Source organism: Panthera uncia, chromosome B4, assembly GCF_023721935.1.
Source record: "Panthera uncia isolate 11264 chromosome B4, Puncia_PCG_1.0, whole genome shotgun sequence".
Lineage (NCBI taxonomy): Eukaryota > Metazoa > Chordata > Mammalia > Carnivora > Felidae > Panthera > Panthera uncia.
Genome location: NC_064809.1, coordinates 135,013,593 through 135,040,209, shown reverse-complemented (window position 1 = coordinate 135,040,209; position 26,617 = coordinate 135,013,593). Strand labels below are relative to the sequence as shown.

The 26,617-nt window shown below is 58.0% G+C and overlaps 2 protein-coding genes across 2 annotated transcripts in view; one reads left to right on the top strand and one right to left on the bottom strand.

Annotated features, from left to right (window-relative positions):
* Positions 1–853: 853 nt before the first annotated feature.
* TTC38 (tetratricopeptide repeat domain 38) lies at positions 854–23,906 on the bottom strand. The gene is made up of 14 exons (XM_049626531.1): positions 23,743–23,906; positions 22,636–22,713; positions 20,679–20,760; positions 18,803–18,974; positions 17,539–17,712; positions 14,881–14,956; positions 12,051–12,170; positions 10,208–10,267; positions 9,054–9,092; positions 7,944–8,025; positions 5,991–6,156; positions 4,360–4,519; positions 4,092–4,165; positions 854–2,035 (listed from the first exon to the last, which is right to left on the bottom strand). Exons 1-14 carry the CDS (start codon positions 23,773–23,775, stop codon positions 1,942–1,944), a joined length of 1,410 nt encoding a protein of 469 aa, XP_049482488.1. The 5' UTR covers positions 23,776–23,906; the 3' UTR covers positions 854–1,941.
* Positions 23,907–26,237: 2,331 nt separating this feature from the next.
* Positions 26,238–26,617, top strand: part of PKDREJ (polycystin family receptor for egg jelly) — an 8,079-nt gene continuing 7,699 nt past the window's right edge. Inside the window, exon 1 of the mRNA XM_049626535.1 lies at positions 26,238–26,610. Coding sequence (XP_049482492.1) covers positions 26,362–26,610 — 249 coding nt within the window. The 5' untranslated portion in view covers positions 26,238–26,361. The remainder of the gene's footprint in view (positions 26,611–26,617) is intronic.

Sequence of the window (26,617 nt, the reverse complement as noted above, 5' to 3'; positions counted from 1 at the left end):
TACCAAGGCCTCTGGTAAGACACAGCTGGTCTCGTGCCACCAGTGCTCAACCAAGGGCCCTAAGGCCTAGGCCTGCCTGACTCAACCCCCTGCACAATTGCAGCAAGAGCTCAGGGGGTGCCTGGCCCAGATGTCAGGTCCCCACAGCCCTGGGGTTGTCTGCAGGGGGTGAGCGCCCCCAACACCCACTCCCGATGCTCCTCTCCCTGTATCGTGTCAGCACCTAGGAGGTGCTCAGTATCAGCACCAATTATCAATAGCTTGTTGCTGCTGAGTCTAAACGGTATCGTCCTCCATCTGTCCTATCGTGGGCCTGCCCATCAGACACATTTCTTCCCTCCCCCAATAAGATTCTGCTTCATTTTTTTATGTATCCATTCATGGGTTCATTCACCAATGTTCCCTGACGGGTCCTCAGTACAGGCCAAGTGCTGGGTGGTGCTGGGACAGATCCCATCCCTGACCTGAGGAGGTCACAGCAGGGGAGGAAAGGGCATCCTCGCCAGCCTGCCCCACACAAGTGGAGGGCATCTCCGAGGAGAGACCCGGGTTCCGCCTTCCCCAGCCACTCTGCGTCTTGTTTGGAACCAGGAGAGGGGAGGGCAGATGGAGTGTGAGCCTGCTGTGTCATGGCATCCGGCAGGAGGGGACAGCTCAGGATTGGAGGGCAGGCTCGCCTTTGGAATGTGTCTCTATCTCCCGAGTAGAGACGGCACCCCTCTCGAAATCCTATTGTAATTACCCATTGACTCACTGCCCCACCCACACCCCAAGTTCAAGGAGAAGCCTGCCTCCCCATGACCCAGGCCTGACACATGGGACATGCGGAAAGGTGTCACCAGCAAGTCAAAGGAACTGATTACCTAATTTATTTTAATCTTAGAAAATTTGTCTAATCGATTTGGAGGCCTCCACTGCCTCCCAGGAGACCTGCCCCCTGCCTGAGTCCCTCCCTAATGTCAGTTTACACTGAAGGAACCTGAGAAACATTTAGGGGCCAGGATCGCCCCTCACGGGTGCATTCCAGTGAAATCAGCAACTCCCTGATTTAAGGGCCAGGTTAAGAAAAGGGGGAAACTGAGACTGAGGCAGCATTTGTAAAACCGGCTCGGATCGTGGTAAAGCCACGGGCCACAGTGCTGTGTGTTTGTTGCCACAACAGGGCAACCCTGGGCTCAATCCACACGCCCCAGAAAGCGTGTCAACTCAGCGCCTGTGCACTCGTATGATTAAAGTCATAGCTGGCAAAGGAAACCACATACCCGAGGCCCCTTGATCGATACCACTGAAGCCCCCTGGGAAGCTCACAGACCTCTCCAGAGACAGCAGAGGGCCCCCCACATGCTTGTGCTTCTTTGAGGTGGGGGGGGGGGCAGCTGGGGGACCCACAGACGGCGAGGTCAGGCCTTGCGGAGGCCCAAGGCAAATCTTAGGGCCTCCACTAGCTGTGACCCGGGCAAGTCACTTCCCCCATCATGGGTGCCCTCAACCAAAAGATGGAACAACAGATCTAGAATATGAGGAAGACAAGGTGAGGGTTTATCCCAGGGGCAGCCTGGGGGAGGGGGTCCCCAGGGGCTGTGTGGAAGACTGTCCTCCCTGAGCTGCGCTGGCCTCCAGCCAACCCCGCCTTCCAACCCTTGAACACCAGGAGATGCGGGAGTGCCCTGCGAAGATACAGTTTGCAAGGCAAGTGGAAACAAAACTAGTTTGGTTCTAACTGCTTGAGGCTGCCCCTCAGCCCTGAACAAGGACGAAAAGATCCTGACTCGTGTTTAAAGTTGATTTGTGTCCCCGCTCCCTGTAACGCTGCTGGTTACAGGGCTTTTTGCTTAAAGCTGCAAAATTACTCAACAGAACCACCTAACGGGCTCTAGCCGCTTCTAACCCTAGAAGCCAGGGGGCAGCCGATCTGACGCTAGGGAGGGGGCCAGGCCTAGCTCACTGCAGGAGGTGGACGGCCGCAGCCTTTCGGATGAGCCGTTGGGTCAGGGGTGAGTTCGGCTTCAAGGCATCACGCTCCATCAGGAGGCTCCTGTGGAAACAGGGGCAGGGTCTGTGGTGGAATCTTCTAGAAGGATGTGGGGCCTGATGGTTCCCGGGCCCCAAGGCAGGACAGGCAGCTCGGCCTGGGTCTGAGATGAGCAGAAAGCAAGTTGCTCCCCTTCCCGGGCTACCGGAGAGAGGGGACAGGAGGGACAGAGCCCAGCAGCAGGAGGCCTGACCTTGGCAGGGGGACCAGGTGGTGAACCAGGCGCAGGAGGTTCAAGGATGAGAAGGTAGGGACTCCAGTGCGTAACCAGAACGTCCAGTGTTTGGAGAACATTTTGACGCTGTCCCCAAGACACGCGTAGCTGGGTGAGCACATAACTGTGGCTTCATCTGCCTCAGGAAGCCAGGGCCCATCCTTCCACCAGACAAGAGGGTAGAACTGGACCGTGGTGGTCAAGGGGAAGCCAGGCATGAGGCCCGCTGGGAAGGCCAGTGGCTATGGAGAGGCAAGTCTGAACAAAGCAAGTATCGTTTAAGGGAAGGACCCCCAAACAATTGACAAGAGTGATTCCGTGGGGTGAGGGGGGGTTAAGGGGCTGGGCCTGGCCCTAGGGGTGGGGACGCCATTGCAGGGGGCCCAGGATCTCCACCTTGGAGGGGAGGGGCGTGAGCTTCCTGTCAATGACAGGAGGGCACTTGGAGGCGAGCCTGTCACCCTGGCTGCAGCAGGTGGCCCTCGGTGGTCCCCACGGGCTCCAGGCTGCCTGTGGGGCCCGTTCCCCCTCAGCTTGCCCGTGGACAGACCCCCTGCTGCATAGTACCCTCTGCCCAGCCCAGAGGGCATCCTCTACCCACCCTGCACCTGCCCCAGCTCCCCTGCTCCAGCCCTCAGCCCTCCTATCCAAAGGGCCTCACCTTCCCTGCCAACCCGCACCCACACCGGGACCTGGAACTCTCTAAGGGATCTGCCCTCTAAAGAAAGGGGTGTGGCTTTTATGAACCACGCGTGTCCAAAGATGCTTCAGAGTCTTAACCGATTCCAGAGCGTGTACACCTGTTTCATCAGCACTGAGAACACCTGCACTGCCCCGTTTGGAAATGTTGTTGGGGCAGCTGGGGCTCACCCAGCATGCACCGCCTGAGCTCAGACCCTCGGGCTTTCCACCTGACTTCCACGGCTCCGCCAGAGGCCACCCGGGACTCACCGCAGGGCTTTCACTGGGTCTCCTGACACCCACCCACAGCTCCTCCCTTCCTCCCTTTCCCTTCGGTGTTCTGGGGTGGGGGGCGCAGGGGACCCTTGAGGAGGGGTCGCATCTCACCCCAGAGGTAGAAGATCTGGTGCAGGAACCAGCGCGGAACTCGGCTGCCCCATGTGGGGCAAGGCGAGTCGGGTGTGGGAGCTCCAAGGCTGTTGGTGAGGGCCGGGCTTTGCAGAGCTTTCTTCTGGGGGCGCCCCCGCCCCCACATCCCTAACCCTCCAGCCCCTCCTCCTAACCAGACCATGGGTCTGGTCAAACCCGCTGGTTTCGGGCCTCCCCTCAACTGTCTCTTCTCCAGGACATCCTCTCTCCCTAACTCCCCACCAGCTCCAGCTACCCCACAGCCTTCAGGGCAATGTGCCCTGCCCCGGTCCCATTGTGTGTGCGCGCGTGTGTGTGTGTGTGTGCGTGTGTGTGCGTAAGAGATAGTTGCTAGTGCTACTTCCCACGTGAGAAATAAGAACCACCCGCCAGGCCTTGGGTCTGCCTGACATAACCACCCCCGCCACCTCCTGGAGCCCAGCACAGTCAGCCCCATGAGAAAGAAAGAGCGTCCCCAGCAGAGGATGCGGCATGTGCAAAGGCCCAGGACCCTGAAACGGCAGGACGTGTTGGGCAACTTACAGCAAGGCTCGAATGAGGAGTGGGCTGGGGAGGGCAGGAGGACCGGCCTGGGGGTGGGGTGGACCCCCTCTGGCCAAGCCCCCCCGTAGCCTCGGGCGGTGGGAGGTGGGAGGCTCAGGGCAAGCTGGAAGCCCGTGGGGAGACCCCCGTGAGAGAGGGAGCCATGCTCAGAAACGTCCCCAGGCCCGGCGTGGGTGTGAGCGAGGAACTCACCGAGCCACGTTCTTGTGGGCGCCGGAAGTGCAGTTCAAGGCCGCGTGGATCAGTAACTGGTTGAAGACGTCTCTCTGAAAGGTCACTGGGCAGGTTGGGCTCCTGTAACGTGGGATGAGGGACGGGAGCCCCCACCCCACTGCGGGCAGGGCTGTTCTCAGGGGCAGACTTCCCGGGGGACGCGAATGGTAAGGACACCCCCGCACCACGGGCGCCCATGCCGAGAGACCCTGCCGGACCCAGGCTGCTGGTGTGGCCGGAGGCTCACCTGGGCGTTGCTGCCTCCGATCCGGACGATACGGTAGCGGATGGGCAGGAGCAGTTCCACGACACGGTCCGGGTTCCCGTTCTCGGCCTCCACCAGGGCCTGGCACAGGGGCAGCCCCACGTCACGGGCCAGGAGGTGCTGGCAATTCTCCCCGGGGGACCTGCCAGCCGGAGAAGGTGCCCTCGGTCACCTGCAGGGCACTCTGCACTGCCCGTCACAGCACAGATGCCTCCCTGCTTGACTCAGGCGTCCTGACGGGAGGGTGTCCCCGGCTCTGGGCCTGACACAGCAGGTCCTTTGGTCGGGCGAGCCGACGGAGGAGAAGCGGCCAGGAAGGGGAGACGAGGGGGTTCTCTCAACCCTGGGTTGAACTCTGCTGTTCACTAGCGACCTGACTTCAGGCAGGCCCCTCAACTTCTGGCCTCACTTTGCTCATCTGTAAAGTGTGGGGAACAGTGCCAACCGCTCGGGGCTGTCAGGAGGCTTGCAGACGATGCAGGTAAAGGCCGAGGCAGACGGCTGTCACGGCCCCTGTCTCCCTGCTGGCCCTCAGGTGGCCGCTGGTCTGGGTCACAGGGCCTGCAGCCATGGAGGCAGCGGCCGGCTCTAAGCCTGTCTTAAAAGCCAGAATCAAATACTCGGGGTGCCTGGGTGGCTCAGTCGGTTGAGGGTCCGACTTCAGCTCAGGTCATGATCTCAGTCTGTGGGTTCAAGCCCCACGTCGGGCTCTGTGCTGACAGCTCGGAGCCTGGAGCCTGCTTTGGATTCTGAGTCTTCCTCTCTCTCTGCCCCTCCCCCACTCATGCTCTGTCTCCTTCTCCTTCAAAAATAAGTACACATTAAAAAGATTTAAAAAAAAAAAATACTCAAGTGCTTGGTGGGCTCCCCAGGCCTTCCCTGTGGTGAAAAGACAGCCAACGGCGGACACCTCTCCTGAAGCTGCCTCCCCGGCCACAGGCCACGGTCCCTGCAGCACAGCTCTGAGAGGAGGGCTAGGGCAGCGGCCATGGCGGTGGCCAGCCCACGCGTGGCCCCCAGGACAGACCACCAAGGGTCATGCCTCCCGCAGCTCCTGCCCTACAGGCGGGGCTCAGCTACATCCCCGGTGGCCCACGCTGCAGAGGACCCTGGGCCCTGGGATCCCCGGGGCCTCCCACCCATGCCAGGAGCTGTGCCGGGGAGCTGTATGACCGTGTCACTGCACCTCCCTCTCCTGCCACTGTCCCCAGCTTGCAGATGAGGAAACTGAGGCTCAGAGCAGAGATCTGAGGCTCAGTCCGGAATCTCAGATGCTGTAAGCAGCAGGTCTCTCTGGTTCTGGGGCCTCACCATGTCCCCCGTGGGAGGCTGTGCCCATGACACAGATGCTGTCACCCCCAGCCGGGAGACGTGCCCCCATCTCTCGGGGGGAGCAAGTGTACCCCGTGGGATACATCCACCTGGGAGCACACGCCTGCGGGGCGCACGTGTGGCAGCAGCCCCCCCCCCCCCACAGCATCCCCACAGCCGTACTCCCCGAGGGGGGCCCCGCCCCCAGCACCCCCAGCGGGCAGGGGCAGGGGCGGAGCCAGCCTCGGCACGCCCCCAGTACCCTGTTGCCCTCTCAGCAGGGCCCAGTCTGCGGTGCGTACTCGCTGGCATCCTGCAGGGTGGTCAGAAGCTCCTGTGTGGTCTGGGGGTCCCGAGCACCCAGGGATGCCATCAGGAAGTGCACGTCGTTGAACAGCAGGATGTGGTCACGGCTGTGCTTCTGGGTCACCGACAGGACGTCCTGCCACCGCTCCCCCACGGACACCCCTGAGGACACGGGGAAGAAACCACAGGCCTGGCATTCTGTATGAGCACGTCCTGCGCGGGGGCCTCCTGTACCCCCACACCCCCCCGAGGCTGGGCAGGGGAGCGGGGCCGGCAAGCGGCATCGGGCCTCATACTGAGGCCTTTGGGCCCATTTTATGTTAACTTCTTGTAATTATAAAAGCAATAGATTCATAAGGTAAACAAATTAACCTATTGAAGGGTAGTAAGTGAAGTTTCTGGCCCCTTTGACAACCCCCAAAACCATTTTTAAAACTCTCCCTGTGGGGGCGCCTGGGTGGCTCAGTCGGTTAAGCGTCCGACTTCGGCTCAGGCCATGATTTCACGGTTTGTGGGTTCGAGCCCCGCGTCGGGCTCTGTGCCGTCAGCACAGAACCTGCTTCAGATCCTCCCTTTCCCTCTCTGTCCCTCCCCTGCTTGTGCTCTCTCTTAGTCTCTCTCAAAAATAAACTTTAAAAAAATACATAAAATAAAACTCTTCCTATGGTTACATATGACGCCTGAGAGATACAAGGTGTTTTATAAAAATCTGCTCAGTTAATAATTCTCCCACCTTCGTGTCTCGATTTCTCAACTCTACAGACAGCCCCTACCCTTCTCCGCTCCCCAGCAGCACCTCCCGATTCCCGGAAGTTACTAGCTTCTTCCTGCTTCTTGGGGGCACCTCCCGAAGGGGTTCGGGAGATGTTGCCCTTGACCTCTGTCTCGGCCCATCAGGTCGGACAGGTCTCTTGAGTCTCCACTCTGTGGTGGGAGAGTGAGTGTCCTTTGTCTTGCCTCCACATGCCCCTGGCCCCACGACTGTGCCTCCCAGCCTCTGTCCCTCTGAGCCGCCCCACACACGTGCACCAAGGTGAGAGGCTGCAGGGTCCCCAGAGAGTTCCAGGCGGCTTCAAGCCCTGCCTCTGCAGGCAAAGGGCTCACAGGGTCTCTGGGTCAACAGGATTCCACCTTTCTTCCAGGCCCCTCGACAGGCCAGCTTTCAATTTTGCCGCTTTACCATCTGAGCATCGTGAGCTGGCCTGGAAAACGCAGTAGCAGCCTCTGCTCTGGCCTCGGCCTACCCGAGCTCAGCCCCAGCTGCCTCTCAGCCTGGACCACACTGACCCTGCTCTTCGGTCACTCGTCCCGTAGCAGGTTGCCGGTTTCTGTGTCCTGGGCGCAGTGGACAGGCTGCTCCCTGCACCTAATATCCTTTCCCATCCCTGCCTGGCAAAACCCTGCACACCCTTCCATGGTTCACATTTCACCTCCACGAGGAGGCCTTCCTGGAACCCTCCGGAAACAGCTTGCCCTGCCCAGGTCTCATCCCCACATCGTCCCGTTGACCCAGGGCCTGGAGCGGATACAGGTTGGGCCCGAGGGGAAAGGGAGAAGCATCTGGCAACCGGCTACCTGCAGAGTGTGGGATGACAATGTTGAGAAACCTCGCTCTCTGAAATCCCAGGGAGTTGAGAAACGGTCACCCCTCTTGTTCTGAGAGAGGAGGCAGCACCCAAAGACAGGTGGCCAGGTGCTGCCCGTGCCCTGCGGGTCCGGTGGGCAGGCCGTGGGAAAGGCACGGGGCCCAGGGGCCTCAGCCGGGCTGGAAGGCCACGGCAGAGCCGACACCCAGGCCCACAGATGGGCAAGCCACTTGGGCCTGCCGCGGGGCCCCGAGTGGCCCGATCATCAGCTCCTGCCCAGCTCCGGGCCCAGGTCCCCTTCCTCTCGTCCTGTGGGAGGGGAGAGGGCAGAGGAGCGCAAGGGGAGGACGCAGACCGGGCTACCTTCCATGTGCAGCCGGTACAGCATGGAACAGGTGTCCACCACATCCAGCATCGCTCCGCTGGCCTTCAAGCTGGGGAGGATCTGGAAGACAGGGGCGGGGCGGGGGGGGGCACATGAGGGGCCGCAGGGATGGGCCACGTGTGGGGCCTGCACGGAGCCAGTCCTCAGCAAACAGGAGCCCCCGCCACCGCCCCTCTGCCTCAACTACCAGGATCATCCCCTTGCCCGGGCCCGTGGCAGCTCCGGGCTGGAAACCCGAAGAAGAGAGAACAGGAGCCTCCAGCGGAGGCCGGGCCAGCATCTGTCACCTCTGGTCCCCAGCCTCAGGCCACGCCGGTGGGAGGCTGTGTCACCAGTTCCCAGGTCAGCATTCGGCTGGCCTGTCCCTCATGACACTTGAGTAGTCACCCTTCACTTCTCACTACACAATCCTGATAACACTCGACAGGAAGACTCAACAGAAACTTTACTGAATGTTTTCCTTGGGTCTAGAGCCCTGGGCCCCAGGCACTTCTGTGACCCCGGTCTCCTGTTTCAAAGTCTGCCCAGGGGTTCCCAGGAGCCGTGAATTAGGCTGGTTTTCTCTTAAAGGCACACGTAGGGGCTGGAGGAGGGTGGGTGGGAGCTAGTGTTCAGCGGGCACGGAGTGAGAGTCGGAGAAACCAAAGAGTTCTGGAGACAGGCCGTGGTGACAGTCAATGGACCCAGGGCCGCCAAACCATACGCGCAAAAATGATCCCGATGCAAATCTCGTACATATTTTGCTACAGTGAAAAAAGTTCCCGTGGGCAGATCACTGATTCTACCAGAGAAAAGCAATCTAAAATGACCAGAGAAAAGCCCGGGATGCCAGAAAGGACCAACTTAGATGCGTCATTCTATCAGCGCCCACGGCGCGCAGAGTCCCCGAGGGTCTTCGACCCATCTGGGTCACAGGTTACGCCGCTACGTGGGGCAAGAATTCACCCCAGCAGGCCTTACACAAGAGGTGAGTTCTTGCTTCAGCTGTTGTTTCTGGCTGAGACAACACTGACGGGCTCAAACACCCGCTAGAGACTAAAAAGGCAAATTTTTGCCCTCAACCAAACTAGGTGCGAAAGTAGACTTACATGCGTATCGTAAATGGTCAGCGCGGCCTCGTATTCGCCCTGGAAAAATCAAGAATCAAGGTCCCGTGATCAACACGCAGCAAAGGGGAGGCGCGCCTGGGGGGCTCAGCCGGTTAAGTGTCTGACTCTTGATCTCGGCTTGGGTCACGATCTCACAGTTTGTGAGTTTGAGCCCTGCATCAGGCTCTGCACTGATGGCCAGGAGCCTGCTTGGGATTCTTTCCCTCCCTCCCTCTCTCTCTCTCTGCCCCTCCCCCATTCATTCCCTCTTTCTCTCTCTCTCTCAAAATAAACTTTAAAAAAACAAAAACATGTAGCAAAGGTGAAATGTAGCAAAGGTGAAACGTAATATGAGAAATGAGCCGAAAAGCCAATCCCCACCCCCCACCCCAGCACATCCCATGGCGGGGGTGGGGGGGGGGGGCAGGGGCAGTGTCCCAGAGGGTCTTAGGGTGGAAGAGGAGAACCACTTCTGCTCTGGGCTCTTGGCGCCTCTGCTGCTAAGGGGACAGTTTCTGCCGAAGCATTATTGTCCCCATTGCGCTTGTCAGACTCTTATGAGCTTTCTCATGTTATTTTTCTAGTCTTTTTTTTCCCCCCGTATTTTCCTTGTCTTACATTCAATGGGGGCCACTGCTTTCTTCCACACACTGTGTCACTGCATCTCTGTGTCACCGCGGACCCTCAACTTCTGAGCATTTTCCTTTGGGCTTTTAGGGAGCTTCTAGATTTCCTCCACGATTAGCACCATTGTAAGAAGCTCCCGTACAAAGGGGACCGAGGGGCAGAATCCCTGGGGGCGAGGCTGTTCCCCACACCCTCACTCTCACTGGAACCAAGCATTTGGAGGGTCTCACAGCTCATTCAGGTACAGCCTGAGGGGTGGGGGCTTCGTTCACTCCAGCGGCTGAGGACACTTGACCTAAATTGTGTCCACAAATTACATGCGGCTTACACGGCTTCCGCGTCCACACAGCGAAAAACACCTAACGTAGTTTAAGCCTGAAGAGCTATCTGAAAACCTTAATGCTCTGTTACACCAGACACCATTTAAACGTGCAAACCCAAACTGTTATCCCGGGGAACCAGCAAAAGGTAGACAAATATTTATTTCTCTGGACATCTTTGTAGGATAAGACAGCTAACCAGCTTACCTTCTCAATCAGATACAGAGCCCAGTGCCAATAATTATGACAAGCAAGCATATCAGAGTCCTGGGGGGAAAAATGAGAGAATTAGAGAAAAATCTGACAGCCTGTGGGAAAAAAAAATACCAGCTGTGGTTTTCTGACAGTGCAGGACCGTCCCCCGACCTTGAGTGCGGGAAACGTTCCCGGGCACCCATGCTGAGGCCGGCCTGTGCCGGACACCTCTGTGCCCCGACGTCCCCGTCAGCTCTGAGGACGGTTGACACAGAGGTCACCCTGCTCCTCAAGCCTCAAGAAAAGGAGCGATGGATCCACAAACAGGTGCCAAGGCCCCCGGGGTGTCCAAATCCCAATAAAGCCGCGAGGATCAATGAGCCCAGGGCTCGACTCCCCTCAGGAACTGGCGAGGCCGGCAAGGAAGGGGGGGTGTGGTTGACGACTGGCAATCTGCAGGCCCCATCGTGAGCACTAACCCTTCCTTCTGTGAGGCTACCGCGAACACTTCCTCCTCTACCTGGACACCACCTTCTACCTCCCAGAAAGAGGAACTGACACCACCTTCTCCAAGGCCCACGTCTGCTTGACAACACCCAGGCTGCCTGTGTCCCCTCTTCCTCACAGGCCCCTGCAGGCCTCGGTGTCTTTGCTCAATCTGGCTGGAATACCCTCCACCTCCCCATCTATCACCTAGCAAACTCCTAGCCATCCTTCAATACCCAGCTCAGGGGCTGCCTCCTCCAGGAAGCCTTCCGTGACCACCTCACCCTCAAGTCCAGGGGGGGTTGGATGCCTCCTCTGGGTTTCCACATCCCTAAGAGTGTCCCTATCATGGTGTGGTTCATGGGCTGCTGGGAAGCTGCTCACTCCACTTGATCAGGCCTTTTGAGGACAGAGAAGTCTGGGCTGGACTCTCCGTGGGGTCCCCAGGGTAGGATCTTGACTGAGCACCAGTCTGGGGCAGGAGGAGGAGGAAAGGGAGTCCCAGGCCACACTATCTAAAGCAAGACTGTCCTGCCAGGCCAGAGGCTGCCAGGAGCCACAGCAGGGGACAGATGCAAGCATTACCCGGCCAGACTGGGCTGCCTCATTTTACACATGTCTAGAACCAACACCAAGGAGAACTCATTTGGGGGCTTCCCAGTTGTTACAACAGCAGGTATACAGATGAGGAAACCGAGGCTCAGAGGGTCACTTTCTTGCCCTAGGGTCCAGCCAGGCCTCCAACACCCAATACCCAGTAAAATCGCAGCGTCTGGGGGAGGGATGTGAATGGAATGTGCTGGAAGGCCCTGGCCCAAGCCTTCCCTGGCCTCCCTCGGTTCTGCCTGGGCAAGCCCCTGGCCCTCAGCCCAGAGGATATGGCCACACAGCTGCTCCTCCTCCCCCAGACTCAGCACTCTCGCAAACACTATCAGCATCTGCCTAGGGGAGCCGACTGCACATCATTGCCCCATCGGCCCCTGGCTGCGCCGCGTGCTCCCCGAGCCCACCCGTGGGTTCCATGCTGAGCCAGCCGGCTGGTGGTAAGACACAGCTCAGGGTTCTTACGGTTCTCCCCCGTGCCAGGCTCTTGTGTCCTCGGTCATTTTCTGACCCGTTCCTTTACACCAAATGCCCCAGCCCAAAACTTCTAGAATCTTCTAGATTCTAGATTCTAGAATCTTCTAGAATCACCTGCAAAACACCAGCAGGTTTCGGGGAGCCCTGTGGGTCCCTGGGGACACTGCGGCTCGACACAACCCAGCTCCCCCAGAACTAAGCTGCAGCCTGTAACTTCTGTCCTTAAAGCCTTAACCCAAGGGGATGGGCGGAATTTTCCAGGCAGATGACCCATCGACAGGAATCGTACCTTCCAGTGGGTTTCTGAGTGCTGCATAAATTCCAATCCATCCTTGATTTCTGCTTTCATCTCGTGAATATGGGCGATGGTGTGCACCGACCACGCGTCTGTCGGGTTAATGGACAAAGCCTACGTGGGGAGGGGGCGGAAGATGGTCGGAGGTCACGAGGATTAGTCAGGCCGCCTGGTGACCAGGTTACGTGGGGAGCAGGGGTCTGAGCTGCTGGAGCGCGTGCGCCCTGGGCCCTGCCTCAAAACAGCAGTGACCCCGAAGTCCAGCCCCGCTGACCATCTACAGGATGCCACCAGCGAGGATCTCACTGCCCATTTCAAAGGTGAGGAACTGAGCTCAGGGAGGCTGAAAGACCACAGCTGGGTCTTTCCAAAGCCAGGACTCATCCTCCTGGCCCCAGAGCCTCCTGCACGCGGCCGAGTCACCTGCAACTTGCCGGCCAGCCTCTCTGGGCCTTTGTCCCCCCTGGTGAGGAGCAATGCCGCCATCCCCTCGGGGCTGGCCTTGGAGATCAAGTGGACGCGGTGGGCGTGTGTGAATGCTGTGCAGACTGCCGAGTGCTCACGGCTGCCCCTCGTGGATGACCACACGTGTGGCAGCCCGGGCTCATTCTGACGGGATTGCTATGAATAACAACAGCCACTCACGTGACCGGGAGCCTGCCGGGTGACCAGCAAGGCCGGCAGGACACGGGGCGTGATTCCTACCCCCTTGTAGCTTTCTTTTAGTCCTGTGTTCAGCTCATGCTTACTGCGCACCTCCTAAGTGCCAGGCACAGAGCAGTAGGCTGAGGCTCAAAGTGGCCCAGGGGACAATCCACACGAGCCCAGGTCCTGCACACCAGGCCGCTCTTTCCTCCAGCCCCACTGACTGCCTCGGTGCCCCGTGCCTTTCACAGAGGCAGAGGCCTTGGCCTGGCACCTGCTGTGAGGTCTAGGCAGACAGGTCTTCCCCGGTAAGCCTGCCTCTCTGCTCCCCGCCGCTGCTTGCACGGGCCTGCCCGGTCCACGTGGGGGCGCTGTAAGAAAGGTGTCCTCGGGGACAATGGGCACCTCGGCAGAGCCCTGCAGGACGAGGACACTTCGGGGACTGCAGGGGCACGGCCGCGCAGACCTGGGGAGGGGGCGTCCTGAGAAGGGATCCCCTAAGTGTGCTGCTCTCCTGCGGGGCACAGCTCAGGGCAGGGAGTGGCCGGACCTACGGCCAAGATTAGGCCCCACCTTCCACCAGGGGCTCCAGCTTCCTCCCCAGTCTCCCTGGGACAGAGCCACGAGGCACTGCACGACCCGCCCTGCCTGTCCCCCCAACCTTTGCCCTAGGGCCCGCCCCGCTCCCATCCGCCCTGAGCCTCAGCCTATCACGTGGCTCCAAGCTTCCTGAGCTCAGCAGGCTGTGCTTCCCCTGCCTGAAGCCCTTTGCTCTCGGGGCCCCTGGGGTTTGGCACAGAGAAGCTCGCAGGCCCAAGCATCACCACCACCACCACCGTGAGGCCTCTCCAGACTCCAGCGGAGCCTGGTGCAGCCCACCCTCGCTCTCCTGGAGGCCTGGCAGTCACTGTCACAGCATGACCTTGCCCAGTAATCACCTCGGGTGTACTGGTGTTGGGCTCAGAGCGTGGCACCCGCACGAGTGGGTACAGCAGGAGAAAGGACACCCCATTCCACCACGTCCTGCTCCCGGTGGGGCGTCAGCCTGCACCTTTTGTCTGCCCTCTGGCTTCTCGAGCCGGTCTGACAGCCCTCGAGCGCTCAGGGCACCTTCCCGTGGCCGACCCGCTGGACAGCGCGCCCTGCTCCCTCAGGCCACGGAGCCCAGACCGCCATGGAGCATGGAACCGTCCCCCTGCGCTCAAGTCTGGGCTCGATCTGTGTAACCAGAACAGGTTTCAGAAACCTCATGGCCGCTTGGGCCCCCCAAGGGTGCAGGCTGCCTCCGGGGGAGGGGTGCTGTGGGCAACCAGGGCAACGTCTATGGGGAGGAACACTGGCTGGGACGCGGGGGAGCCGCGTCTGGTCCAGGCAGCCTAACGGACGGTGGTCGGGTCAGGCGGCCCCGGTGAGCACACACTCTGCCAGCCGTGGCCTCTCTGCGCCGTGGCCCCCTCGTCTGGACGGCGAGGAGAGTGCTGCCTCGCGGCGGAGGGGATGAGCAGACTAGAGTGGGTGTCTGTCACGGAGCCAGGCCCAGGGCGCCCCCGGGTGCGCGACAGCCCCTCCCGGGGTCCGTTTCCACTCCTGTGAGGAGAGGGGCTGGAGGACACGGCCTCCGAGGACCACAGAGGACACCACGAGCCCCAAGTCCACCGCCGCGGCCTACTGCTCGGTCCCGGTCCGCTGGTGAGGGGCGTCCACCATGCACCTTGGTACCAGCCGGCCCTTGGCGGGAAGGGCCCGGCCCGACAGGAGGCACTTGGCAAAACCACACTCCTCTGCACCCTTCACCATGGTTCCCTCCCTCTGGGGGGAGGCAGAGGTCGAGGGAAGAGCTGGCCGACAAGACCCTGGCCCCCGGGTCAGGGGCCACCCGGAGGCAACCTTTGTCTGCGACCGTGGAGCTCTGGACAGAGACAGACAAGAGCTCGGGGAGCCTGGGGCGGCCCTGCACGGGGCCCCGAGGGAGAGGTGGACACAGCTTCCCCGGGCCTCATTCACCTTCCTGGCCCGTGGAGGCAGTTTGCGGACTGTGGGAGGGCCAGCTGCCCTTGCTGGTAATATGAGTCCTCCCCAGGGTCTCTCAGGAAACCAGACCAGAGTGGGGGGGCGGGGAGGGGGGCCGTGTGGGCTCTGCCCCGCCTGACGCCACCCCTGAGGGGAAGGGCCCACTTACCTCTTTGGCAAGCTTTTCTGCCTTGTCATAGAAGTTGGTTTCCATCAATCCAAAGGAATAGATGCCTTTCACGTAGCTAAAAAAACAGAGAGGAAACAAACAAAAAGTCTTCAACAACAGTGGACTGTGCAACCCTCAGTGTGGGCCGAACCGTGTCCCCCAAAACGATGCTTGAGCACGGACCCTAATTTGGAATGCAGGCGTTTGCAGACGCCATCAAGCTGAAGTCCTGCGGGACGAGGGTGGGCCCTAGACCCAACGACGGATGTCCTCACGAGAGGAAGGAGAGGAGGACTCGGACAGGGACGTACAAACACACACAAAGGATGGAGCCACGTGAACACAGAAGAGACACCGCAGCCACGCAGCTGCAGGCCAAGGAACACCCAGGATCACCAGCTCCCGCCGGAAGCCACGGAGAGGCGAGGAAGGAGCCTCCCCTAGAGCCTCTGGAGGGAGCACAGCCCTGGTGATGCCTGGATTCCCGACTTGTGGCCTCTGAACTGTGAGAGAATGCACTGTCGCTTTAGGCGGCCCGGTCTACGGCACTTTGTCCCGGCAGCCCCAGGAGACGGACGCACGTCCCCTCCAGGTACGACCCCAAGCACCAGGCTTCCCAGCAACTGGACGCTGCTGATCAGTGGGGAGCGCCGTGACCCCCCAGCGTCGGCACAATCGTCTACCCCAAGCCCCGTCTCTGCAGCGGGCCCCTCTGCGACTCACAGCCCACCCCCTAAGCATCAGCGCGCTGTCTCCACTGAGGACGACAAGGGCCCTCTCCTGCCTGTCCGGCTGGTGACACCCACCTGGGGGCACAGCCCGGGACACCTCCCTTGGGAAGTACTGGTGAGCACAGGCTGGCAGTGGCTTCTCTGCTGGCCAGCGGCGTGCACACCCCCAGCCCAGCCCCGCCTGTACTTGCTGGACAGCTCCTCCCCAGACCCCAGCTCCTAGCGGCCAGGACCCGTCTGTCCCGCTCGCTCCTGGCCCAGGCCCGGCCCGGGACGGGACACTTCACTGAATCAGCACACACTGCCATTTCTATATTGCTCGTCTGTGATCCTCAGCACTGAGCGCCAGGCCAGTCACACGTGCCAGAGGCAGTCTTTGCTGTAGCTTTGTGGGATCCCACGAAAACAAGGAAGAACAACAGAGTTTCTATTGGTGACTCAGGTGTTACCTTTACTACCGCGCATAGTGACAAAGTCTAGCTCTCACGATTCATAGCTGCAGTGTTCTAGCACACGGGCTTCCAGACTTTTCTTTTAAATACTGCTTTCCTTCTTTTTTTAAGTTTTATTATTTATTGAGAGAGAGAGAGAGGGAGAGAGAGAGAATCCTAGGCAGACTCTGCACTTTCATTGCAGAACCAGATGTGAGGCTCGAACTCACACACCATGAGATCGTGACCTGAGCCGAAGTTGGACGCTTAACTTACTGAGCCGCCCAGGCACCCCTTAAATATTTATTTCTTTTAAATATTTTAAATATTGTTTTTAAATATTTATTGGGGTCATTTGACCTTCCACTTTGAAACATGCATTGAATGCTTATGGTGTGCCCGGTATTGTTAGGCTCTTGGGATGGTTACTCTCATGTGTCCCCTTGGCTGGGCTATGGTACCCAGTTGTTTGGTCAGATACTATCTAGATGTTTCTATGAAGGTATCTCTCAGATGTGATTAACATTTAAATCTACAGACTTTGAGTGAAGCAGATTACCCTCCATAATACGGGTGGGCCTCGTCCAAACAGTTGAAGACTTAAGAGAGAGGACCGAGGTCCTCAGAAGAAGGAATTCTGCCTCCAGATTACAACATGGACTCCCCAGACTGCTGGCCCGTCCATCCTGTGGATTTCAGACTTATTTGCCAGTCCCTGCACCTGCATGAGCCAATTCCTTAAAATCAATCAATCCCTGCCCCGTATAAACATGTAAATAATATAGCTACAGATATTCATACCCTACTGGTTGTGTTTCTATAGAGAACCCTGCCTAACCCAGCTCTCCAATCCACGGGGCTGTCTGATTTTCACAACCATCCTGTGAGTAAGACACAATGAAGGCAATTCTGTGCAGCCATCACACGGGAGGGAGTACCGCTCAGGTACTCCAGGCCTCCCTCTCCTCCCGAGCACACAGCAGAGCTCCACTGCCTGGTGTCCTGGGGGGGGGGGGGGGTAACCAGCTCTGGCCAATGACTTGGGAGTGGCAGGGTGGCCCTTCCTCCGTAAGCCTTGCCACCGTGAGTCCCTCAGGGGTGCCCTCTTCTCTCTCTCTCAGTGACCAATGTGTCCAGAAAGCATCTTCACCATCTGGGACTCTGATGTAGGAGGGAGACAATGACAAGGGGTGCAGAGCCCTGGGCCCTCCCACGACAGGGGTGTAGCATGTGTGATAAACAAGCCTCTGGAGAACCAGAGGATGCTTGTTACCGCAGCAAAAACTACCCTGGGCTGACCGATACACATGCCGCTGCCTTGTTCACAGGATGGGAGGAAGAGCAAACAGAGAGATCTTTTCAGTTTCGAGAACTTGGAGAAGAGCCACAGCAGACTCACTGTTTCCAGGGCAAGGCCAGGAGCCTTGCCATGCTTTTCGGACAGAGGAGAGAGAGAGAGTAAGAAAGAAACGACGTGATTTCCAGCTGGCACATACCTGCTAAGGGGGATGTCGGGCGTCCAGAAGGGGTATATCCGAGCCACAGAATCCCGCATCTGTTCCTGATAGCCCAGGTAAAAGTAGGCATCATGGGAAAATTTTAGGGCTAACATGTCTGTTGGGTGGTCCCAGAGAATCTGTTCCCATAGTTCACAGGCTCTGGAAAAGTTCCTGAAAGCCAAAGAGAGATTTCTCAGCAGCGCTGAACACGTAGTTCATACACGTGTGGTGGGCAAAAGGCATCGTTTCTTGCCAGAGTCTGAAATATGTATATATGTATTTAAATATATGATATATAATTACATATATTATACGTAATATATAATTATATATTATAATATATATTTATATAAATATTTCTGTATTAAATATTTATATTTACATAAATATATTTGTACATAATATATTGTATAGTTATAATATATATACATATATATGAGAGACAGAGAGATAGAGAGATGGGGTGTGGGGAGAGAGACAGGAGAGAGAGAGAGAGGGAACATATTCTACGTACACCCGCACAAAAAAGTTTCCATGTTAGGTTGTGGCTCAGAACATTGAAAAACCAGTGGGAAGTTTTACTCTGGAATTCAGACAAACAAAAAAACTGGTTTAACGGGCTGCCAAAGGCAATCTCCCTGGGACCGGGAACCAGCTGTGTGAGGGGGAGCCAGCTGGGGGGGAAGCCCACCCCCGTGCTGACACCTGCCACTGACTCAGCCCCTTTTGTTCCTGCTTCGGAACCCATGAGACATCAGCTCAGGTCGCCTAGCTGTGTGGGGCATCTCCCCTGACGGCGCAGACGCAAGGGGCTGTCCCAGAGATGGGCTGCGGGACCATGAAACACAGGGGGACAGCCGTGGCCACAAGGGAGACGGGGGGGGGGGGACAACCCGGAAGGCTGTGAACAGATGTCCGCGAGGGTATGTCGGGGCGAGGATAGGGCGAGTGCTTTCTGCTCTCTTCCTTCATACGTTTCTGTAACGTGGTCCTATCATTTTTGTCACAAACATAACACCCAATTCATTTAAAGAAGGAAAGTTGTCTGGAGGCTAAATTGGAAATCCCAGCCAACTGTTTTCTCGTTCTGCAGTCAAGTGAAGGCACAGCAGACGGGCAGGATGTGATTTTCACTGAGAGATGGCTACGGGAGGCAGGGCGAGCCCACCCCTGGTCCCGCTTCCCAAGGGCGGCGGAGGAGCCCCCGGGGCATCGCCCAGCGCGGTCTCAGGGTGCCAGCCACGGCCGGGGAGGCCCTCACCCCTTGGCAAAGGTCTCCACTGCAGACACGTGCAGCCGCTCCCGCTGCGTCAGCGGCTGTGTTTTGGAGACCTCCACCATTGTCTTCACGGCCAGGTCCAACTCCCTGTCCAGCCTCACAGAGCTTCCGGTGCCGATCAGCACGAGGCCATTAGAGATGGCATGGCCCATCGCTGGCGAAAGGTTGGAAAGCAGCAGCTGGTGATTCAGGGCGTCCAGCTCGGCCCGGCCCTGCCCAGCCCTGCCCTGCCCTGCCCGCCCTGCCCAGCCCTGCCCTGCCCTGCCCAGCCTCAAGTGAGGAATAAATACCCCACATCCCTGGAGGGGCAGGCCAGGCGGCTGGTCGGCTGTGTGCCGGGCCCCCCCCACACACAGCAGTGGGGAACCCAGCCTGGGCCCTCGCCACTCACGAGGAGCGGAAGCAGCCCTAGAGACACGCTGTACCTCCGCAAATATTTTTCCAACAAGGGCATTCTGCCAACGTCTGGAGCATCTTCCTTCACTGGGTGAAATGGTCAGGGCTGCCTGCCGGCTCCCACGACCCCCCAGCCCTAATTTCCCTCATCGGCTGATATTGTCACTACCACCAACGCCGGGCCTCCAGGGGGCTGCTGAGGAGATGCTCCATGCAGGGGGGGCTGGTCCCTGGAGTACAGTCTGTCTCAGCCACTCATGCACGGAGAGCTTTGTGGGGGGTGGGGGGGGACAGGGGAGGGTATGCCTTGTGCCCTTGTAGCAACCTTGCTGGCAGGTCTGCAGACCCCCGGGTCCCCCTCGAGCTTCCCAGCCCCCAGCCTGACAGAGGCACGGGGTCCACCGGCATTTGGAACTCAGTCACTGGCGAGGCCGGAGACCCAGGACCCAACCAGAGTGTTGGGACGACCCATGTGGCCCCCATTTCTATCCTGGGGCCCGAGGTCTGCTCAGAGAGCCCGAGCCCATTCCTGGCTCCTGGTCCCCCATAGGCTGGGCTCAGCTTCCTTCTTCCCCCATCCCGTGCATCCTGTCCTCAGCGGGAGCTGGCCACAGTGGCATGGAAAGGGACGGTGGTTACTGCCCTGCCCTCCTCAGCCCTTCCTCCAGGCCTGGAACCCCACCCCTCCTGGGGCCACCCTCCTGGGGTTCCGAAATGCACCGGGCTGACCTCCCCATCCCCTCTGCGCACACGGCTTGTCTGTGATGCCAGCCTCCGTCACTAGGCCCTGGTGGCCCAGATGCTCGAGCTAAGCCTCACTGGTGTCCTAAAAGTCCCCAGGAGCCACCTCTGGTGTTCTAGGTCAGCTCTGGAAAACAGAAAGCCTCATGTGGTCCTAGCCACCCAACTACCAGCTGAGTGGTTTGGGGTATGTTTCTCATTCTCTTTCCTCCCCTGAGAAATAGGACCGGTGTCTTCCCTGTAGACCTGACAATTAGGGAAAAAATTAGAAAGATGCCTTACAGGGGCGCCTGGGGGGCTCAGTCAGTTGAGCGTCTGACTTCGGCTCAGGTCATGATCTCACAGTTCGTGAGTTCGAGCCCCGCATCGGGCTCTGTGCTGACGGCTCGGAGCCTGGAGCCTGCTTCCGATTCCGTGTCTCCTTCTCTCTCTGCCCCTCCCCCACTCATGCTTTGTCTCAGTCTGTTTCTCAAAAATAAATAAATGTAAAAAAAAATTTTTTTTCAAAAGAAAGATGCCTTACATGGAACCTGGCATCTCTATGAAGGCAGTGCTATGCCAAGCCTACCAGTGGCTCTCGTCTTGCTGCCCTCCCTCCGGGCAAAAGGCCAGCCTGGTCACTGCCACCAGCCTGCCCTCCCCAGGCCAGTGGAGTCGCTCAGTCAGAGAGCGCTCGGACCCACGAGACGCGGCTCCTCAACCCGGGGACAGCATCACTCACCGAAGGTCGGATCTGCTGCTTTGAGCTTTGACAGGCAGCCCTCAATGCCACCAAGACTTTTGTCATTGGTCCATTTGACATACTGAAATAGAAAAGGCAAAACAACGTTGTCCCCAGGGAGTCCTTAGTTCATGTTAAGGAAGGCATGTGTCTGAATCTGGATTTTCTCTCTAGACAACGAAGTATTTCATGACCTGAACTGCACCTGGGTTGGTCTCATGTGAAGAGCCTGAATACTCGTAACTCAAGGCACACTTTCTAGGGCGGGTGAGGCCCCCATATTCAGGAAAGAAGCATCTAAAGAAAGCTTCTTCCTGACAGGTGACCTGCCCCGAACATCAACTTCTTTAGCCATGAGAGGGGGCCTCAAAGTCGGGCGCCACAATTGGAACCTTCCTACTTTTCATTCATTCTTTTCCAAAAAGACCTTCGGGGCGCCTGGGTGGCTCAGTCGCTTGAGCGTCCGACTTCAGCTCAGGTCATGATCTCACGGTTCGTGGGTTCAAGCCCCCCATCAGGCTCACTGCTATCAGCACAGAGCCCACTTCGTATGCTCTGTCCCTTCTCTCTGCCCCTCCTCACCCCTCTCTCTCTCAAAAATAAACAAAACAAAAAATGTGTCCTATCAAATGTCTGACCTGCATCTAGACAGAATTAGCAGAGTGTGTTTTAATAAGACACGGGGGAGTTGGAGCAGAGAGGCCCACGCTCGAACACAGGATGGCCCAGAGATGCTGATACATGGGACAGAAGATACACAGGCGGGGTGCGGGGAAGGACTGTGCTACACTGAGGAACGGGCTTTGTAACAAATCCGGGGCTCTACTGGGGCCAAAACGTGCAGGAAGGGCACAAACAGAGTTCAAATGAGCACAGTGGAGTCCTTCGGCAAGCTCACGGCATCTCACTGGTTGTTTCTTGTACTTATGTTTCTAGAAGCTTCCTCGGTCCTTATGTTGTGTGGATGGAGTTCGTAGGCAGGGTTCTCACTGCTCATGATAAACCCAGCTGTAGTTTCCCATCGGTGTATACAGACCCAGGCCTACCCTGCTCATCATCTGCCTCACTGCAGGAGTCAGCGCAGCTCTCTGAGCCTCGGTTTCCCCAACGTCAAACAAAGTGGTTAGACCCTACCTCTTGAGACCCTCCTAGTTCTAAAACTACAGGCTCCTTCACTGGTGTTAGAAATTACCGGTAATACGGTGGGGGGTCTTGGAGCGGCCATAGGTGAGAGTGGTATATTCAAAAATTAGCCCCAGCCAGGGGCCGAAGCCCAAAGCGGAGGGGCCCCATATCAAACCCTCAGCAGACCATAGAGGGAGGCCTGGGGAGAGTCAGCATCCTGATAAACATTGCTGTCTGCCTGACCCTGGGGGCACCTCTCACCCCCGCCATGGGTTGTCTCCAACACGTTCCCATGCACCAGGGTCCGGAGTACATAGACTGCGCTGTAACCCACTGCTAACATCATCACCCAACTGAAAACAGCATCCCCTACTTCCCAAGCTGTTGGCTGCGGGGCCTCTAAGCATTACGAAGCATGTTTGGGTCCCCCATGTGGGCCCTCCTGTACCCAAGTTTGCCAGGAGATTTGGGCAGGAATGGGGCGGGAGAGCTTCACTGTTCATAAAACAAGAGCGCTGATAAAGAGGTGAGGCTTAGGAAGCCTTGAGTGCCACCCTTGCTCGTGGTCATCGTTGACCGGCTTTCCTGGGAGAGTACATCACACGACACGTGAGTCTGGCCGTAAATCTAAGCGAAGCCGTGCTGGATGGGGGTGCGGAGTATTGTCTTGCCCTTGTGTAAGGACCGTTCATTGCGTGGTGTAAGTAAATGTAGCTGTGAGACGGGCCAGAACATTTAAAAATGAAACATAAATCAGTTAAGAGCATTTGGTAATTTTAAACACCTCCCCACCGGCCGTTAGAGAGGCCGCCGCACTGCCCGGCAGGCATACCTGGGTCAAGGTGGCATCAAAGAGCTTGCAGGCCTCGTTACTTGCGGTTGACAGTGGGAGGCCCATATCTTTCCACGCCTGCACACAGCAAGAAGAGACTCTCAGGGCTTTATTCCATGTAGTCCTCCAGCCATAAATGTGAACCCCAACCCCCAAGCACAGAAGATCTCCAAATGCCTCGCATCGTGTGAGTGTGGGTTTCCATATGAGCCAGGCTTGTGGGGCCGGCAGGGACTCTCAGATTTCATAGACCGTGCAGAGCAGAGGAGGCCGAGTTGTGGGTGGGAGGGGGCAGATCCTGATGCAAATCCCAGGGGTCCCTAAATAGCTGTGTGCCTTCTGGCAACATCCTCTCTCAGACCCTTCGCTGGCCCCGAATGGGGCTCTGGAGGATGCACGGGGTGACTGTGAAGTGTCTGCCAGGGGAGCACTCAGGAAACGGGAGTCCCTGGTCTGGCTGAGGGGAGGTCTAGGGGGACAGAAAAGGGGTAGAGCCTTAGAGAGCTTGGCCGGGCAGGGTGGACTTTCCAACTGGCAGGCAAACACGATATCTGCCAAGCACAGCAACAATACCTCTCCTCTCCCCACTTTATCAAATGATTCAGACCTACAAGTCTGTCAGCAGAAAGATCTAGAGATCGTTAGAACTGTTCACTGTTAGGGCTGCCCTTTGGATCCCCACGGGGTGCACAGACCTGCGACCCCACCCTGGGAAGGAAAATGTCCTCTACTCCCTGAGCACAGCGGGCAGCTCCTCAGGCTGCATGGCTGGGGGGCAAGTCCCCTGGCTCCTCTGAACTTCACCTTCCTCATCTGCAAAATGGGTTCAGGCTGCCCACCCTGGAGGGTCCGAAAGAGACACTCCTGCGCCACAGTGGCTGGGGCTAATGCATTATAGGCCTCGGGGTCTCCGCGGGGTGCGAACCGCGCCGCTGGGGTCCCACAGGAGGGTACTCTGGTCCCTTCCTGCACCCAGGTGCTCGCCTGTCCCTCGGGGGCCGGTTCCCCGGAGGATCCAGGGTCCCGCGCAGGTCGGCCCCGTCCCCGCCGCCGAGCGCCAAGCCATGCCGGGGCCGCGGGGCCCGGCCGGGTTCAACCTCCGCGTACCTGGCAGTCGCGCAGCGGAGCGGTGGCGGCCATGGGGGCAAGTGTGTGGCCGGGCCGGTGATGTGGGTCCGGGCGACTCCGCACCTTCCGCGTTGGGGCGGACACCGCGGGGCGGAGCTGCCGCGCTTCCCCGCGAGCTCACTGGTCCGCGGCACTGGCCCCGCCCCGCCCCGGGGGCGCTCCGAGGGGGTCCGCGCCTGCCGGAGGGGAGGAGCCGCTGCGGGGGCCTCGGTGGGCGCACTCGCCTCCCCCGCAGGGCAGCGGGGCAGCTCGGGATTCGCTCACCGTCCCAACTCCTGCCCCACCCCCGCCAGGGGGCTCCCGCCTGCAGGCGACCCTGTTGGGCCGCCGCCGCGGAGTCCCTCGGGAGGCAAGGGGGAATCCTAAGGCAGCGGTCCCTTTCAAGCTCTTTGGAGTCCCCCGCGGAAGCCTGGCGCGCACACGTTTCTAGAGGTCATTTTTTGAACTGAAGCAAACCGTGCTCACAACTACAGTCTGTGGAAGATAATGTGCTATATGATCCCCTTAGGTGACGTTTACCAACATGCAAAACAGTGCATTGCGGAGGGACTGGTTCCTGTGTAAACAGTCAAGAAACACGAGACAGCAGCAGAAACGAAACTCACATCAATGATGCCCTGGTGGTGCTGAGAATTCTCTCTTGCAGGGCACGCGGAGGCCTCGGACTGCACTGGGATCCTTCTATCTCCTTGGCTGGGATGTGGGCATACCACTGCTCTTTATTTTTTATTTATCTTTGTAGATCTTAGATATACACTTCTCTGCTCTGCCATGCCGGCAAAACTTGTCCAGAGTTTTACGTGGTTGTCTGAACCACTGACACTGCACTTGTCTGGGACACTAAAGGCCCTCCGGGCCCAAACCCAGCCGCTGCCTCCACTTCCGGTTCCTCACCATTTGGTCTGACACAGCCCCCTTACTTGAACCACCTCCCCCACCCCACCCCCTTCCTATGGCTTCCAGGACACCACACCTGCCTGGTTTCCCGCCAGCCCCACTGCGGCCACTTCTCTGGCGCCTTGTTGGCCTGACCTCTAAATACTGGGGGAGTCCGGAGTCTGCCTTCTCCATTTGTGCCTCCTCCCCTAACATGACCTCTGATGGCCCCAATCTGAGTTTTCAGCCCTCATCTTTCCTGTGGTCTTAGTCAGCTCAGGATGCTAAAACAAAATACCCTAGAGTGGGGGCTTGAGCGGTAAATATTTCTGGCAATACTGGAGCCGAAAGTCCAAGGTCTGGGGGCCAGCATGTCAGGTACTTGGTAAGGGCCGTCTCTCTAGTTTGCAGATGGCTGCCTTCTTATGTCCTTTCCTTGGTGTGTGGTGCACTCAGAGAGAATGCAAGAGAGAGAGAGAGAGAGAGAGAGAGAGAGAGAGAGAGAGGATAAGAAAATAAAAGCCCTATTAAATGTTGCCTACAAAAGACCACTTTAATATAAAAACATAAATAAAGTGAAAGTAAGTGAATGAGAAAAAATATGCCATATAGACCGTAGGCATCAGAAGGCTAGTATGGCTATTTTACTTTCCAGTTTCACTTAGATACAATGAACATATAACTTGGCTATTTTAATATCACATAACTAGACTTCAAAACAAAGATTATTGCTAGAGATAAACACAGACATTTCACAATGATAAAAGGGCCAATTCATTAAGACATGACCTCAAAATGTGTATACATCTAATAGAGCCTCAAAATGCATGAAGCAAAAATTGACAGAATTAAAAATAGACGCTTCTCTAGTCATAATAGGAGAGATTAACATCCTCTCTCAGCAATTGATAGAAAAGCTAGACAAAAACCCAGAGAGGACATGGAAGATCCAAGTGTCAGTACCAACCATCTTGATTTGGTTGACATTTATAGGACAACCCACCCAACAAAGGTGGGATAAGTGCACGTGGACAACACATCAAGGCAGACCACACTAGGTATGAGCTTTCGAACAAGTCTCAATAAATGTAAAGGGATCAAAATCACATAGAATGTGTTCTCTGACCACAACAGGCTTAAGTTAGAAATCAAAACCCTTAAATTTCACAGAAACTCCAGATATCTGAAAAATAAACCACACATCTTTAATTTGTAGGTCAAAACCCAAACGGGAAAGTAGAAAAAAATTGAATGATAACGTTAATACCACAAACAGGCAGGATGCGGTTACGCAGCGTCTGGTGGGACACTTAACAACCTTAAATGCTTCCATTAGAAAGAAGAAAGATCTACAATCAGTGACTTAGGGTTTCACCTTAAGAATGAAGAGCAAAAAAGAGAAACCCTGGGCTTTCGGGGAGCTCACAGACCCCGTCTTGAAACTGGATATTCCCAGGGGAGTGGGATTCCCGCTAAGGGGCCTTTCAGGCTGTTGGGAACCTTGGCAGAGTTAATTCCATCACCGCTCCCCGATCGAGGCCTACACTGTCGTGGGAGGGGCCGGGGGAGGGGGGGGATCCCGGAAGCCCAGGTCCCACTCGCCGCTCCAGGTCGTGACCCCGTCGCCCCTGTGATCCCGCGGCCCGCGCCCCACCCGCGGCCGTTGGCTGGACGCCCGGCGGCCTGCGGCGGCGGCTCCCAGGTTCCCGGGGAGGCGGCGCCATGCGGCCCGGGCCCGCGCTTCTCCTCCTGGGCCTGGGCCTGGTCTTGGGCCTGGCCCTGGGCCGCGGCCGCCTCCCGCGGCCCCCGGATCCTCGCACGGCCCGGGCCGCGGTCCTCGTTCCCGGGGCGCCCGGCCCCCGCCGCCAGGGCCCCTCCTCGGCCCGCCGGCCCCCGCCCGCCGCTCAGGGAGACGCGGCCGCGCTGCGCACCTTCGGGGGCGCCCCGGGCCTCGGAGAGCCGGGCGGCGGCGTCCGCC